This window comes from Neoarius graeffei, chromosome 19 (assembly GCF_027579695.1).
Source record: "Neoarius graeffei isolate fNeoGra1 chromosome 19, fNeoGra1.pri, whole genome shotgun sequence".
In the NCBI taxonomy this organism is placed as follows: Eukaryota; Metazoa; Chordata; class Actinopteri; order Siluriformes; family Ariidae; genus Neoarius; species Neoarius graeffei.
Genome location: NC_083587.1, coordinates 46,281,021 through 46,297,984, shown reverse-complemented (window position 1 = coordinate 46,297,984; position 16,964 = coordinate 46,281,021). Strand labels below are relative to the sequence as shown.

Sequence of the window (16,964 nt, the reverse complement as noted above, 5' to 3'; positions counted from 1 at the left end):
AAGTGCTCGGAGCCTTATTTATTTATTTATTACACATTAAGCTTTATTCTATTGGTGGATAATTTAGCTTATTTCCAGTGTTGTTGTTTTTTTAAGCAGCATAATAAGAAAAGCTTCAAACAAGGAAATACAGTCAAGCCCGTAAATAATTAGACAGTGAAACTTTTTGTAATTTTGCCTCTGTACACCACCAGAATGGATTTGAAATGAGGCAATCAAGATGGGACTGAAGTGTTGATTTTCATCTTTAGTTCAAGGGGTTTGACAAAAGGATTTAGGAATTATAAGCCTTTTTTCCCCCTCATAGTCCTTCCATTTTCACATGTTCAAAAATAACTGGACAAACTAACAATTCTAAATTAAAAAAAAGGATTATTTTTAATACTAGGATGCACATCCTTTGCACTTAATGACGCCTTGAAGTCTGGAACCCCTAGACGTCACCAAATCCTGAGACTGATGAGCAGTTTCATGGCCAGATGTGGCCCGTTTTGCTCGTTATTTCTTGACAAATTAAGGAGATAAAAGGTCTGGAGTGTTGAATTTGCATTTCGTGGCTGTTCATGGAAGCTCCATGGAGGCCATGATTAGTCTGAAAAAACAAAACGGACCAATCAGAGAGAGAGCGAGCAGAAACTTCAGGAGTCACTGTCCAAATATTTATGGATCTGACTACATATCTAGAAATAAGCTTGGTTTTCCGATATGATACAATAATCTCATAAGGAGAAATACTGGATCATTTTTTCCCTTTGTCATTCTGTTGAGATAATATAATAGTTACATATTTTTAAGCATTTTAGCATTAATCAGGTTTGTGCCACTGCTCTACTTCCAGCTCCTCTGGCTTATTTTTTAGCAGTAGCCGATGAATAAATATAACTTTTGTTCTTCGAGTACTGAGAGAAACTGGGGATTGTGTCATTTATATGGCGCTCATTACAACTCTGAGCCTTGTATGTATTTGAATATATTAGTGTTGCAAAATTAATCCTAATTTAATCATGATTTCTGGCTTCTGCAAATTAATTACGTGTTAATTAGTGAGCTTAGCTAAAACTCGTTCGCTAAATAAGGAATAAAGCACAATGTGTAAGGAATAAAGCACAACTCAGTTAGAAGAAAATACTGAACAACGCAGTTACTGTGAGCACCAGGAAGGTCATGAGTTTCCAGTAGCTGTACATCCTAATGTCCTTTATTCCTGTTTTATGGCAGTAGTCCTTCTCTCTCTCTCTCCCCTGAAGTTAATAAGAATGACACGTTACTGAGAAACTGTAAACTCCTCCATCCTGAAGACATTCCCATTGCAGAAAACATAATTCCAGCTTTAACTCTGACACTTGAGACTCCTTCCATAAAATGCTCAATAGATCTCAATAGACAGCTCATCGAAAACTCAACCATATCCACAAGCACACGTTTCTGACCAATCAGAATGGAGAATTCGACGGCGCTGTGGTGTAATGCGAGTGTCTGGTGCGATTCATGTGGTTGAATTACGTATTTTGGTTACATGATATAATAAAACATTAATTTCTTCTCCTTTGCATCTGTTTGCGTTAATGTTTACTCTATAAAAGTAAATATTAAGTTAATGTGACTGATGACGGTCATAAATTTGAAGGAATATGTTCTTATGATGTACAAAGTGAAGAAAAAAAGCCAGTTCCATTTGAAATTTAATTTTAAAAATGGTTTAAAGCCAGCTTTGCCCTAATTTAGCTGAATAAATAGTTTTAGGCTTTACTTTGAAGCTTTAGATGAAATATTCAGTCTGTGTGAGCTAAGAGGATTAAAACATATTAAGAAATTCACTCAGATGTGATGCATGAAGCTGAGGATGATGACGTTTTATGTAATATTATGTATTTGGTGCTTTTCTGACTTGGCAAACTTTTGCAACATGTAACCAAGCCCACACTTTCTGAATGTACACAATCTGAGTTCAAATGTAAAGCTCATTGTGTGTGTGTGTGTGTGTGTGTGTGTGTGTGTGTGTGTGTGTGTTTGCAGCACTGGCAGCCATTCTTGGTGCTGTGCCATTTTTGGGTACGTACTGGGCAGCGCTGCCTGCTGTGCTCGATCTGTGGCTGGCACAAGGTGAAGGTGTTAAAGCCCTGCTCCTGCTCCTCGCACACCTGCTGCCGACCTACTTCGTCGATACGGCCATTTACTCAGACATATCAGGGTGCGTGTGTGTGGTTTTTTTTTTTTGCTGGAAAGATGAGTGTTGTGTCCTTGTCTGACTGACTGACTGACTGACTCCCTAATGCACAAGTGTTTAATGAGATTAATTAAGGGAAGAGCAGGTAATGCATTCAGCTCTTGGAGAAATAACAAGGACATTGTAATGTTCCTTTACCCTACAGGGACAGATCTTCGTGTAATCAAGCTGTCTGTCTGTCTGTCTAGAGGGGGTCAGCTTTATTAGCTTTTATTGATCTACTCTAAAATCAGTTGCTGCTGAATTATGAATGATGTGTGTTCTGATTTTAGCCTGCAGCCTTAAAGTGCCATTCCACCATTGGATGTATTCTTTGGCATAAAATACAATATATTTTGACAACATATATAAACGGTATCACTAGATAGAGAAATCTTTTAGCTTCATAATGATATGTCAAACATAATTTTTTGACAACGACAAGTATATTAATTTTGCGACCAAAGTCACCTACCCTTTTAATTTCCGCGCGTGATGTCATCGGCAGGTTCCCCTTCTTGTGTACCGTGTGACGTGGCACACATTATCAGCAATGGCGGATAGAACGCGATAAAAATAATACCAATAAATCTAGCTAACTGAAAGATTAACTCAATTTTTCGCAATTTTTTTGGCCCCCATATACGAGGAGAAATGACTCTCTCACTTTGGGGGTTTCCTGGTCTAAAAATAGACCGACACGTGGTACACAAGAAGGGGAACCTGCCGATGACATCACGTTTCACTACCGCGCGGAAATTAAAAGGGTAGGTGACTTTGGTCGCAAAATTAATATACTTGTCGTTGTCAAAAAATTATGTTTGATATATCATTTTGAAGCTAAAAGATTTCTCTGTGGGCGGCACGGTGGTGTAGTGGTTAGTGCTGTCGCCTCACAGCAAGAAGGTCCGGGTTCGAGCCCCGTGGCCGGCGAGGGCCTTTCTGTGTGGAGTTTGCATGTTCTCCCCGTGTCTGCGTGGGTTTCCTCCGGGTGCTCCGGTTTCCCCCACAGTCCAAAGACATGCAGGTTAGGTTAACTGGTGACTCTAAATTGACCGTAGGTATGAATGTGAGTGTGAATGGTTGTCTGTGTCTATGTGTCGGCCCTGTGATGACCTGGCGACTTGTCCAGGGTGTACCCCGCCTTTCGCCCGTAGTCAGCTGGGATAGGCTCCAGCTTGCCTGCGACCCTGTAGAAGGATAAAGCGGCTAGAGATAATGAGATGAGATGAGAATATTTCTCTGTCTAGTCATGTTGTCATAAAACATATTGTATTTTATGCCAAAGAATACATCCAATGGTGGAATGGCACTTTAATGTGTGTGTGTGTCTCTCTCTCTCTGTCTGTCTGTCTAGTGGGGGTCATCCTTATCTGACAGGCCTAGCTGTGGCTGGTGGGGCGTACTATTTGGGTTTAGAAGGAGCCATCATAGGCCCGATCCTGCTTTGCATTCTGGTGGTAGCGTCCAACATCTACAGCGCCATGCTGATGAGCCCGAGCAGCAGCCAACCTACACCAGTACAGGGCAACTTCCCTCAACACCTGGGCAGGTACGAGCACACACACATACGAGATCAAGTACAGATCAACTTTCCCTTACTATAGCTGTAGGTGTTACACAGTGGCAAGCCGTTATTCTTAGAGCTGGGACTTCAGCTCAGCCAAAACTTAGTCAGACACCAAAAAAGCAACAGCGCAAAGGATTTCGCAAGGGATTAGCAGCAGGCTGCCAGGTCGCTCTGTTGTGTGTAGTTGTCGATGGTGATTTTAAAAGTAACTCAGTAAATTACAGAGGGAAACGAATACGTAAGTCTGAGTGAAAAATACTGTGCAGCGTAGAAGAAGAATCTGGAGACAGAAATCTAAGTTTGTCGGTTGTTCGTCTGTGCTACTTGCTGTCTATCACTGGCTTGACCGCTTTATTAGCATTTGCTAACACTACTGATGAACGCTACACTGGCTGGAAGGTGACTTCACTGCTGCACTGACTCGCAGTTAAGTTCGCGTTGGCCTTTGAGAAGGCTGAGGGCGATAAATGTTTGGTCCCTCCCACTATAAATCAAAATCTGATTGGTTAATTCATCTGTCACTTCCTACATAAACACACACTGCCACGGCCTTCTGTCCCGGCAATGAAGTCCTAACTAATGAGTGAGCCAGATTTAAACTCTTCTTAGCCTAGAGACAACAAACAAAAACAATCTCATTGGAAAACTCGATTTTAATGTTTTCAGGACAGTAACCCTTTCATTTCTGAAGCAAATTAGATAGAAAATGAGGCAGAATTAGAAGAGAATAATTATAATTAAATTATGAAAAATTAAATATAACATTTGAAATGCTGAAATGTTTGGCTGTTCTCTGAAGGCCTAGAAAGCCCTGATGGTTCCCCTCTGGTGTTATAGTATAGACCCACAAACACACTTTCATGGAAGGAAACGGAGCAGTTTAACTTCTTGGTGTCTAGTTCCATCCATTTAAATTCCTCTTCCCGAGTGGGTGGAGCTTCCCCGTCTGAGCAGTGATTTGTCAAATGCAGGTGTCAAAGAATACATCATCAAATAAGGATAACAAAAATACTAGTTTGTATAATATTCACAAATGGAGTGAAAGTTGCAGTCTGTTGTATTTCATGACTTCTGTACGTGGGTGTTGAGAGGAGGAAAACACCACCACATGCTCCTGAGACTTTAGTCTGCATACACATGTCTAAAGGCTGGATTATACTTGCTTTTAAAGGGGAAATGAAGTCATTTTTAAACTTGCTTTATTTCTTAATTAACGTCTTATTCAATTACGTTTTCGGTTTTAGTAACCTTATATCGTGACTCGTATTGGCAACTAATTGCAATTAAATATTATACTTATCGGCCTGTTCGGTTTTTAGCCATGTTGAATTTAGTTCGTTTGGTCCACGGCAGGCGTCACTTATCCGCGCGATCTTCACGAGACTTGTGCGAGACTCCGAAACATGAAGTGTCAGACAGGTGTCAGTGCCGCCATTTTGAAAACTGTTTTCCAAAACCGAGTTTAAATGACGATTACTGCCTACTTTTTTCAAACTTTCCTGATTGCTATCAAAACAAACAAAACTTCCGGCTTGATTACATCAGCATTCGAAAGAGGGCGTGTGCGTCCTTTGACAACGTTGACAGATGCTGTTCGCTTTGATTTCCGCTGTACGTTTTACTTCAGTCGTACGATGTCTCGCACAGGTCTCAACGCATCTCGTTTACGGCCATTGCTTTGACATATGGACTGATGTAGTGTATTTCAAACACTCATAACTTGCTATAGCAGTGACAAAATGGCGATCAAAAATGCATTCCTGTATTTAATAAAATGAGAAATAGAATTGATGATAAAAAAAATTGCCATCAGCTCTCCTTTAACTACATACAGTGGTGCTTGAAAGTATGTGAACCCTTTAGAATTTTCTATATTTCTGCATAAATATGACCTAAAACATCATCAGATTTTCACACAAGTCCTAAACGTAGATAAAGAGAACCCAGTTAAACAAATGAGACAAAAATATTATACTTGCTCATTTATTTATTGAGGAAAATGATCCAATATTACAGATCTGTGAGTGGCAAAAGTATGTGAACCTCTAGGATTAGCAGTTAATTTGAAGGTGAAATTAATGTCAGGTGTTTTCAAATCAATGGGATGACAATCAGGTGTGAGTGGGCACCCTGTTTTATTTAAAGAACAGGGATCTATCAAAGTCTGAGCTTCACAACACATGTTTGTGGAAGTGTATCATGGCACGAACAAAGGAGATTTCTGAGGACCTCAGAAAAAGCGTTGTTGATGCTCATCAGGCTGGAAAAGGTTACAAAACCATCTCTAAAGAGTTTGGACTCCACCAATCCACAGTCAGACAGATTGTGTACAAATGGAGGAAATTCAAGACCATTGTTACCCTCCCCAGGAGTGGTCGACCAACAAAGATCACTCCAAGAGCAAGGCGTATAATAGTTGGCGAGGTCACAAAGGACCCCAGGGTAACTTCTAAGCAGCTGAAGGCCTCTCTCACATTGGCTAATGTTCATGAGTCCACCATCAGGAGAACACTGAACAACAATGGTATGCATGGCAGGGTTGCAAGGAGAAAGCCACTGCTCTCCAAAAAGAACATTGCTGCTTGTCTGCAGTTTGCTAAAGATCATGTGGACAAGCCAGAAGGCTATTGGAAAAATGTTTTGTGGACGGATGAGACCAAAATAGAACTTTTTGGTTTAAATGAGAAGCGTTATGTTTGGAGAAAGGAAAACACTGCATTCCAGCATAAGAACCTTATCCCATCTGTGAAACATGGTGGTGGTAGTATCATGGTTTGGGCCTGTTTTGCTGCATCTGGGCCAGGACGGCTTGCCATCATAGATGGAACAATGAATTCTGAATTATACCAGCGAAGTCTAAAGGAAAATATCAGGACATCTGTCCATGAACTGAATCTCAAGAGAAGGCGGGTCATGCAGCAAGACAACGACCCTAAGCACACAAGTCGTTCTACCAAAGAATGGTTAAAGAAGAATAAAGTGAATGTTTTGGAATGGCCAAGTCAAAGTTCTGACCTTAATCCAATGGAAATGTTGTGGAAGGACCTGAAGTGAGCAGTTCATGTGAGGAAACCCACCAACATCCCAGAGCTGAAGCTGTTCTGTACGGAGGAATGGGCTAAAATTCCTCCAAGCTGGTGTGCAGGACTGATCAACAGTTACCGGAAATGTTTAGTTGCAGTTATTGCTGCACAAGGGGGTCACACCAGATACTGAAAGCAAAAGGTTCACATACTTTTGCCACTCACAGATATGTAATATTGGATCATTTTCCTCAATAAATAAATGACCAAATATAAAATTTTTGTCTCATTTGTTTAGGTTCTCTTTATCTACTTTTAGGACTTGTGTGAATATCTGATGATGTTTTAGGCCATATTTATGCAGAAAAATAGAAAATTCTAAAGGGTTCACAAACTTTCAAGCACCACTGTATGCAAGATGGCTGGTACGTCTATCCTGTGGATGTTTGGAATGCGTAATGTCTCAAATTAACGCTACATGCTCATGTGGTGCAATACCAAAGGAAACAGTGGAGGCGCTATAGCACCAACGCTAGTTTGTTTAGCCACTAACAAACTAAACACACTAGTGCTTCACAAATCGCATACTTTATGTACTATCCTGTGAGCTGGTTTTCCTTTCATGTTCAGCGTTTTGAATTTTAAAAACCTCTCCTGTAGCCTTCAGATCTACCAAAAGATTACTTGCATTGAGCTGCAGTTCATAAGTCATAACAGCGATGGAAAGTTTTCAAGACAGAGCTTGTCAGCATGTTCAACATCACTGTGCAAGAACAAGTGGGTCGTGTTGGCACTGTATCCGCATATAAACACGAAGTCAAGCGTCAAGTATAAACCAGCCTTTTTGTGTACACCATGGGACCAGTGCTGCTACTCTGCATCAATTGTGTTACTTCTGTAAAAAATTCCTTCTATTGTTCCTGCAGTTTGGTGGAAACGAAAACCAGGAACGTAACCTTGAACTGTGTAGCTCTCATTCAGGATTATATTAGAATTCTTTATTTCCTCAGAGGATTCTGGGAATGTGCTTTTGGACATATATTCTTTCCCTTTCTCGCGCACACACTTAAATGAACTTCAGAAAACTGGTTAATGTAAACACAATTACACGTTGCTATGGACACAGTTACTGACCCTGAGCTTCCTGCAGGCCGTTCCTGGACTCCCCTCTGCTGCTGAAAAGACTGACCGAGTGAAGCAAACCCCAGCTGCTTGCTTTCCCGGTCGCTTTGCTGTTACTCGGCCCTCGCTCCTCTGACGAGCCCGAGCCTGGAACCTCTTCCAAAAGAGCACAGAAGTCTCGGCCACTGAAACTCTACCTGGAGGGCTGATGAGCTCAGGATCAGTGTTGTAAAATGTAAAACTGTCACGACAACACATAATGCTAAGCTTCCAGAGCCTGGGTTCAATGAGTGCGATATTATTTACTCTGCTAACACCTGAGCACAAAAGTTCAGTTCCCAGGATGTGGCTCATCTAGCTAGCATAGCAGCTACAAACTCAACTCGCACTCTGATTGATAGACTAATTGTTTGCACACAGCGCTTGACTGTAAAACTCAGTCACGACTGCTATGTTTTCACTGTTGTTGATGTTATTACAGTTTGTCATTTGAGTTTTGTTTGTTAATGAAATATTTATATGATATGTGACATTTACCCTGCTGTGTACAGCACTGCCGCGTGTGTGTGTGGAATTGCTACTTTCTGATTAGTGCACTTTCAGTTTTTAAGGCTTATCATAACTTCATAAGCACTACTCATGTACACACTTGCGTGTAAGGCAACATTTTTATATCTTCCTGGGGACCCCACAGTAATAGGAATATTTGGCTATTTTAACCTTGTGGGGACAATTTTCTGAGCCCCACAAGGAAAGTTGGTTTTATTTTTTCTAAAGCATGTATTTAAAAGAGCTAAACTGTTTACTAAGGTTAAGGTTTGTGTTACATTTAGGCATAGCATTGCCTTAATTATCTGCATTAATAATCATCAACGGAAGGTCCTTATAAGCAGGTATAATAAGAAAATGTGAGCGAGCTGGCGAGCAAGTACACACACACACTTGCCTTATCCTCCCTGATTCATTCGTCTGACTACACTCTACACCAAAATGATGACTTTGTCACCGAGTCCATAATCTTCGGTTCTTGTCTGATTTTTTTTTTGTCCCATACATCATTGTGCATTTTTACCGAATCATTGCTTGAACTCGTTTTGATTGACACGCGTGCTTTTTGATGCACTGCTTAATATTAGCAAAGCCGCTGCTCCTGGCTATCAGCAGCACCGTCATTACTCACAGGTGACGTTTGCTGATGGTTTAGCAAGTAGACGAGTGGAAGGAAAAGGTAATGGAAGAACTGCAGGACTTTTTGAAGAATGTGAAGGGAAACTGTGGACACGAAGACCAAAGACGGATTACACTTGCTCATGCACACATACTGTAGGCAGAATTTTAAAGCGTAAACGACTCGATATGTAGCACGGATGGATAAGCCACTCATGTTAGTCTCTTCTAATTGATCTTATAGTAATATATTTTGCTCACTCAGGAGGTGATGTGCTTTGGTGACAAATTGTGAACCAAATAAAAGCTTTAGTAGTTTGTATTTTGTACAAACTACAAGTTCGTCATTGAGGATTCATTGAACAGAACTGCCTGGATTGTGCTTCTTAGGTATTCCTTTTGGAATAGTGTCTAAATATTAATATATATATATATTTTTTACGTCATTATTAAAACTGTTGAAAGAAAAAAAAAAAACCACACTGTCTTGCTTCCTGATCACTCCAAACTTGGGATAATTTTTTTTTAAATCTATGACTATATTTAATGAAATCCACCCTTGAGAATTTGACCTTTACTCTCTGTGAAGGTCACATGACCACAACCCACCCCACCATCAGAGTGCTGTCACTCCAATGAGTAGAAGATTGAAATCGATTGTTTCAGCCTTGCACAATTACAATGACCAGAGCTATTGACTTGCCTTTTTATCTTTCTTGAGATCTATCTCTATTCTTCCTTCATGGCCAGGTTCTCTCCGAGTGAGTGTGAGCGGGTGTGTGTTTTGTCTGATTGCCTGGCTCTTTCGACCTGATGGCTTCATCAGAGTGCTCGCTCATCTGTTAAATGAAATAAAAACAATGTGAGCTCCCTTACTCGTTCAGAAATCATACAGTTTCATCTGTAGGCTTTTTTTTTTTTTTTGAACCCATCATCAAAACTCTTGTTCAAGTCACTGAGCCTAAGTGTTATTTACTGAGGTTAAGGGGTTGATTTCATGTACCGTATAAGTGCTGGTCATATAATTAGAATATCATGAAAAAGTGGATTTATTTCAGTAATTCCATTCAAAAAGTGAAACTTGTATATTATATTCATTCATTACACACAGACTGATATATTTCAAGTGTTTATTTCTTTTAATTTTGATGATTATAACTGACAACTAATGAAAAACCCCAAATTCAGTCTCATCTCATTATCTGTAGCCGCTTTATCCTGTTCTACAGGGTCGCAGGCAAGCTGGAGCCTATCCCAGCTGACTACGGGCGAAAGGCGGGGTACACCCTGGACAAGTCGCCAGGTCATCACAGGGCTGACACAGACACAGACAACCATTCACACTCACATTCACACCTACGGTCAATTTAGTGTCACCAGTTAACCTAACCTGCATGTCTTTGGACTGTGGGGGAAACCGGAGCACCCGGAGGAAACCCACGCGGACACGGGGAGAACATGCAAACTCCGCACCGAAAGGCCCTCGCCGGCCACGGAGCTCGAACCCGGACCTTCTTGCTGTGAGGCGACAGCGCTAACCACTACACCACCGTGCTGCCCCCCCCCCCCCAAAATTCAGTATCTCAGAAAATTAGAATATTGTGAAAAGGATGGCCAGCGAACACCTTCTCCAGCAGATAAACACACCTGGCTGTGATGTTCATGTTCTCACTGAGTTTAAGCGCCTGAAGGAGGTAAATAAGTTGAAATGTGTAAATAAACCTCAGTGCGGCTCGGCGCTTCCTCCTGCGCTCCAAATCACTCCGCCCTGAACAGCGAGTGCCCTCTGGAGGGTGCGCACTCCGGCCCTGCGCAGCTCACAGAGCACGCGAGTGAAGCGCACGAGCAGTGATTCGGGACTGAGCCGCTGTGTGTGTGATCCCAACGCCAGCGAATCAGGAAGGTGGATGTCACAGTGACGTTGTCCAATGACGACGTCAGCTAGAGCTCAGCACAGCGTTTCCTCGTTCCTCAATGTTTACACAGCACCGGATCAGATACGAACTGGGTTGAATACGTGGGCCCTGGCGGATTCAAGTTGTTCTGCCTGTGGAGTCGTTTCCCAGCGTTTTAATGTGCACGGACAGTGCATCCGCGACGAAAACGAGACAGATACGGTCTAATGTAAACACCACCTCAGTGTCGTTCTGTAGGCGACACAATCATGGGGAAGACTGCTGGCTTGACAGTTGTCCAAAAGACGACCATTGACACCTTGCACAAGGAGGGCAAGACACAGAAGGTCATTGCTAAAGAGGCTGGCTGTTCACAGAGCTCTGTGTCCAAGCACATTAATAGAGAGGCGAAGGGAAGGAAAAGATGTGGTAGAAAAAAGTGTACAAGCAATAGGGATAACTGCACCCTGGAGAGGATTGTGAAACAAAACCCATTCAAAAATGTAGGGGAGATTCACAAAGAGTGGACTGCAGCTGGAGTCAGTGCTTCAAGAACCACCACGCACAGACGTACGCAAGACATGGGTTTCAGCGGTCGCATTCCTTGTGTCAAGCCACTCTTGAACAAGAGACCGCGTCAGAAGCGTCTCGCCTGGGCTGAAGACAAAAAGGACTGGACTGCTGCTGAGTGGTCCGAAGTTATGTTCTCTGATGAAAGTAAATTTTGCATTTCCTTTGGAAATCAAGGTCCCGGAGTCTGGAGGAAGAGAGGAGGGGCACAGAATCCACGTTGCTTGAGGTCCAGTGTAAAGTTTCCACAGTCAGTGATGGTTTGGGGTGCCATGTCATCTGCTGGTGTTGGTCCACTGTGTTTTCTGAGGTCCAAGGTCAACGCAGCCGTCTACCAGGAAGTTTTAGAGCACTTCATGCTTCCTGCTGCTGACCAACTTTATGGAGATGCAGATTTCATTTTCCAACAGGACTTGGCACATGTACACAGTGCCAAAGCTACCAGTACCTGGTTTAAGGACCATGGTATCTCTGTTCTTAATTGGCCAAGAAACTCGCCTGACCTTAACCCCATAGAAAATCTATGGGGTATTGTGAAGAGGAAGATGCGACACACCAGACCCAACAATGCAGAAGAGCTGAAGGCCACTATCAGAGCAACCTGGGCTCTCATAACACCTGAGCAGTGCCACAGACTGATTGACTCCATGCCACGCCGCATTGCTGCAGTAATTCAGGCAAAAGGAGCCCCAACTAAGTATTGAGTGCTGTACATGCTCATACTTTTCAGTTGGCCGACATTTCTAAAAATCCTTTTTTTGTATTGGTCTTAAGTAATATTCTAATTTTCCGAGATACTGAATTTGGGGTTTTCGTTAGTTGTCAGTTATAATCATTCAAAATTAAAAGAAATAAACATTTTGAAATATATCAGTCTGTGTGTAATGAATGAATATAATGTACAAGTTTCACTTTTTGAATGGAATTACTGAAATAAATCAACTTTATGATATTCTAATTATATGACCCAGCACCTGTATATTCACTCCCCAGCCACTTTCTTAGGAATACCATTGCTTGTTCATGCAGGTATCTAATCAGCCAATCATGTGGCAGCAGCACAATGCATACAATCATGCAGATTAGATCAGAGATCAAGGTCAGGTTCACATCAAACATCAGAATGGGGAAAATTGTGATCTCAAAGTGTGACTTTCACTGTGGTATAGGTGTTGGTGCCAGATGGACTGGTTTGAGTGAGTATTTCATAAACTGCTGATCTCCTAGGATGTTTACACAGGATGGTGTGAAAAACAAAAAACATCCAGTTCACAGCAGTTCTCTGGATGAAAACTTCTTTTTGATGATAGAGGTCAGAGGAAAATGGCCAAACTAGCTCAAGTTGGCAAATGACCACTCTTTACATCTGTGGTAAGCAGAAAAGCATCCCAGAAAGGGTTACAACAGCAAAAGTCCATCAGGTTCCATTCCAATCTCCCAAGAACAAGAATCTGAATCTGCAGTGGGCACAGACTCACTGTAACTGGAAAAAACAAATCAGAAAACGTTCAGATATCATTTTTCCAGTCTTCTCACTTGATATATTGTTTTTGCACCGTTCACAACACTAAATTCTACATATGGTTGTATGGGTACTCCCAAGAGATTAACAGTTTCTGACTTTGGCACCAAGCTTGTAGTACTCGAGTCTAGGGCTCAGACTTGAGTCCGACTCTTGACTTGATTCGGACTCGTAAATTGGAAACGAAGACTCGGATTTTTAATTTTTTGTAACATGCCGTAATTTGGCATAAGATATTTATATCTACATTATTTTTGTGAAAGAGTGTCACACCTGCACGCCTTGGCGCGTGCATCAGATAGACCCACAGGCACACTCTGGACAGTGTGTGCGCCAAGCAGACTCTCGTGCACGCACCATAAACGACTCGCACCTGCACAGGATTAAGGCATAATCAGCACGCCTATAGAAAAGCTATGAAAACACACTTACTTTGCGAAGTATTGAGTTGCGTTGCTGACACATTACCAAGCCTTATTTGGTTTCCTGATCCCTGATTTCCTGTTTCTTGTCTTCGGAGTCTACGATAGCCTGTTTGTGGCTCACTCAACCTATTGCCTGTTTCATTGTTCGTTTTACGATTTTGCCTGCGTTTCTGGATTGTTACCTGTCTTCACTTGTATTAATAAACACACCTTCTGCACTTCCATCTATCCCCCAACCATCTCTGGCAGAATACTTTGCACTCCCTGACAAAGAGAACGCACATTCACCTGTTCAGGAACAAACTAATGTTAATGGCGCTAAAACAGCCACCGTCAAATGGTGCAGTTGGAGTCTTGTTCTTGGACTTGACTCGAAATTTTTTTTAATGACTTGGACTTGAACAGTGGGGACTCTAGGTTTAGTGACTCAACTACAACGCTGTCTGGCACCAACAACCACGCTACGGTCAAAGCCCCCGAGATCACATTTTTTCTTCTTCTGATGTTGGATGTGAACATTAACTGAAGCTCTTGAGCTGTATCTGCATGATTTTAGGCATTGCACTGCTGCCACATGATTGGCTGATTGCATAAATGAGCAGGTGTACAGGTGTTCCTGAATAGATTTATAGATTTTATTTCATTGAAATTTAATTAATGAACTCAAAACATTCCTCAGCACATCCAAAACACTACTACTGTGAGAAGAGAGAAGGGGATGGGACTTCCAAGGGCACCAGTTGATATCAGAGTTTGAAACACTGACCCACCCGTGAGGTATTCTTGAATCGTATGTTGATTGGCTCCTGTGCTGTTTTTAATCGGGGGAAGCCTGCTCTGTGGGTGCATTTTTGAGTGATATCTCATCGCAGTGTAATCTATACTTCAGCATACCATATCCTCACATAATGTCTGAATGAAATCTTCTAGTACGGGTGTGTGTCATAACATGTAAAAATACAGACCATGTCACGGCAGATGTGCTGGACTGTAAACTTTCTGTTTATTTCTCCAGCCTGTGGATCAAGCTGTGTGTGTGTGCTGTGAATCATCAGACCACACCCACATCATCATTCAGCTTTAAAGAAAAAGGAAAAAAAAATCCCTCTGACAGTTAGAAACACTAACACATGCATGCTTCTCTCTCTCTCTCACACACACACACACACACACACACGCACACACCCCTCTGTAGAGATGACACCCGGTCACATCAAACCGAGGGGAAAAACTGTGTAAACTCTAGTTGTCCATGAGGGACTGAAGGAGTGGGTTGATGGGTAGATCTCTCTGATGCCCCTCTCTGACCTTCACACACACTCACACACCTTGATAAGAGGATCCATTTACACTCATTCCTTTCCATCATGCCACCATGAGTCTGTATTTGTGGGGAACTGTTCTGCTTGTCCTTTATCTGGATTAGTGAGGGTGAAAAACGGTGAAGCAGAGAGGGAAGGAGTCTTTTTAAATATCCACAGCCAGTGCTAAGCAGCATTCTTTTTTCCCCCCATTTTCTTTTCTTTTTTCCCCCAGCCTCCGTTGATATGAGAAAGTACAGACACAAAACATTAACCAAACAACACATTTTACAAAGCAATATAAAAAGTCAAGTAAATGCATGAATAATTGAACGAAATGTAAAATAATTCATATGCTAGCTGAATCTCTTTTGGCCTTTGCACAGGTTTAACAAAAAAAAAAAAAAAAAGACGTGATTCTCTTTCTCACACATACACACAGTATGTGTGAGAGAATAAATTCAAATACATGTCTGTTTAGATCCTGTATTTAAATTTATTCTCACACACACACGTACACAAACAGGAAGGCTAAAGCCCTTGAATTTTTAAATGATTGATGTATGATTCGATGACAGAATAACGACTCCCTCGTTCCTGAACGAAATCCCTGTGTTTATGTGTAACGCAGTTCCCACTAACCAGAGGGGCTTCGATGAAGAGGAAGGCAAAATTACAGGGTTAACCCACTTCTGGGCACGTCTTTGTTTAGCATTTAAAAATTAAAATAAAATTTTAAAAAGTTACAAATTGCAACTAAATTAAAACATACATGGTCCAAATTCAAGGAATGACTTTAGGGCCTTCGTTTAAAAAAAAAATTATTTATATATATATATATATATATATATATATATATATATATAAAAAGACATGAAATATTCTACATAACTCATGTTAAGATGGTCACCCTGTTCACTCATCTCATATTTCGTTCATTCTTGTCTTTGGGGTTGTGATTTTTTTTTCCTTTTATTCGACTAATAGATGATGCTAAGCTGTAGAGGAAGTCCATCGTTCCTACAATGACCAATCAGAGAACAGATCATGAAGCAGCTACTGATATGTGTTGCAATCTGAATGTGCTCAATGCTCATTAAACTGGTGAAAGAATTAAATAATAAGCCACAGTGTAGCCACATACAGTCTTTCTGTCTGTCTCAGCAACACACACACACATAGGTGCACGCGCGCACAATATTCTGATATTCTAAAAAGGAGGCAACTGGTAAACACATCACCTAATCACCCTCTGCTCCGTAAAGGAAGACAAGGCCACTGATCCTAAGTTTCTCTGCATAAAATACAGTCTCTTCTTTTTCTACTCTCTCTCCATCTCGTTGTGGGTGTCAGTAAAGTGGAGTGACGGGGAGATTCATGTACAAGTGTATGTCTGTTATTTTGGCTTTGCCTCAAGACCACACCATCAGGAAGTGAAAGGATAGTGTAGAGAGATCGTCCAGCTTTCTTTCTCCCTCCTTCGCTCGCTCTCCTTTTCTTCTTTCTCCACCAGAGCTGGTGTGAAGAGTGTGTCCGTCCGTCCGTCTCTCTGTACGTCCTCATGTGCATGCTTTGTGTGCTCAAAAGATTTCGGGCAGTGTAACGTTGCGCAGGAGCCACTGTTGTGAGCGGCTGCCGCTGCAGTCTCTGACGCTGGGCACCTGGCTGTCATCCTCCGACGCTTTGTCCAGACACTGATTACTGTTCACGTGCACCAGGGTCAGCTTCTGCAGAGAGAGAGAGAGAGAGAGAAAATTTTGAGTTTTAACAATCCAACTTTCATCCAACATTTTAACAAGTCAGAAAAGGTTAGATTATTATTAATAGGAAAGAGAGCGCCTCTGAAATCCCACACTTTTTCAAAGCCTGCCAAGCCTGGCACTGAGTGACAGACTTTAAAATCAAGCTGTATACTTGCTTTCAATTAAAACGAAACAAAACAAAACAAAAAACCCTTTACACATATCAGAATCCTAACCCAGATCAACATTGTCCTTTCTGTTACACTAAACTGCCTTTTAGCTCATCCTGAAACAAAATGTATCAACTACCACTTCTTGTACTTGTGAGACCAAAAAAAGAACCCAGTTAAAAAAATTCAATATTTTTTTTTGGGGGGGGGGGGAATAAGAGAGAGAAGGGGAGGATGTGGGGGAGGGGAGG

General features: G+C 41.6%; 2 protein-coding genes across 3 annotated transcripts in view; one reads left to right on the top strand and one right to left on the bottom strand.

Moving 5' to 3' along the window:
- tmem245 (transmembrane protein 245) overlaps window positions 1-9,963 on the top strand; it is a 53,528-nt gene extending 43,565 nt beyond the window's left edge. For both annotated transcript variants that reach the window (XM_060900170.1, XM_060900169.1), the window contains 3 exons: window positions 2,017-2,191; window positions 3,564-3,758; window positions 7,950-9,963. In XM_060900170.1, the coding sequence (XP_060756153.1) occupies window positions 2,017-2,191; window positions 3,564-3,758; window positions 7,950-7,995 (416 nt within the window). In that variant the 3' untranslated portion in view covers window positions 7,996-9,963. The remainder of the gene's footprint in view (window positions 1-2,016; window positions 2,192-3,563; window positions 3,759-7,949) is intronic.
- Window positions 9,964-14,113: 4,150 nt separating this feature from the next.
- The window catches only part of galnt1 (UDP-N-acetyl-alpha-D-galactosamine:polypeptide N-acetylgalactosaminyltransferase 1), a 296,582-nt gene continuing 293,731 nt past the window's right edge, over window positions 14,114-16,964 (bottom strand). Inside the window, exon 14 of the mRNA XM_060900168.1 lies at window positions 14,114-16,528. Within this exon, the coding sequence (XP_060756151.1) occupies window positions 16,382-16,528 (147 nt within the window). The 3' untranslated portion in view covers window positions 14,114-16,381. The remainder of the gene's footprint in view (window positions 16,529-16,964) is intronic.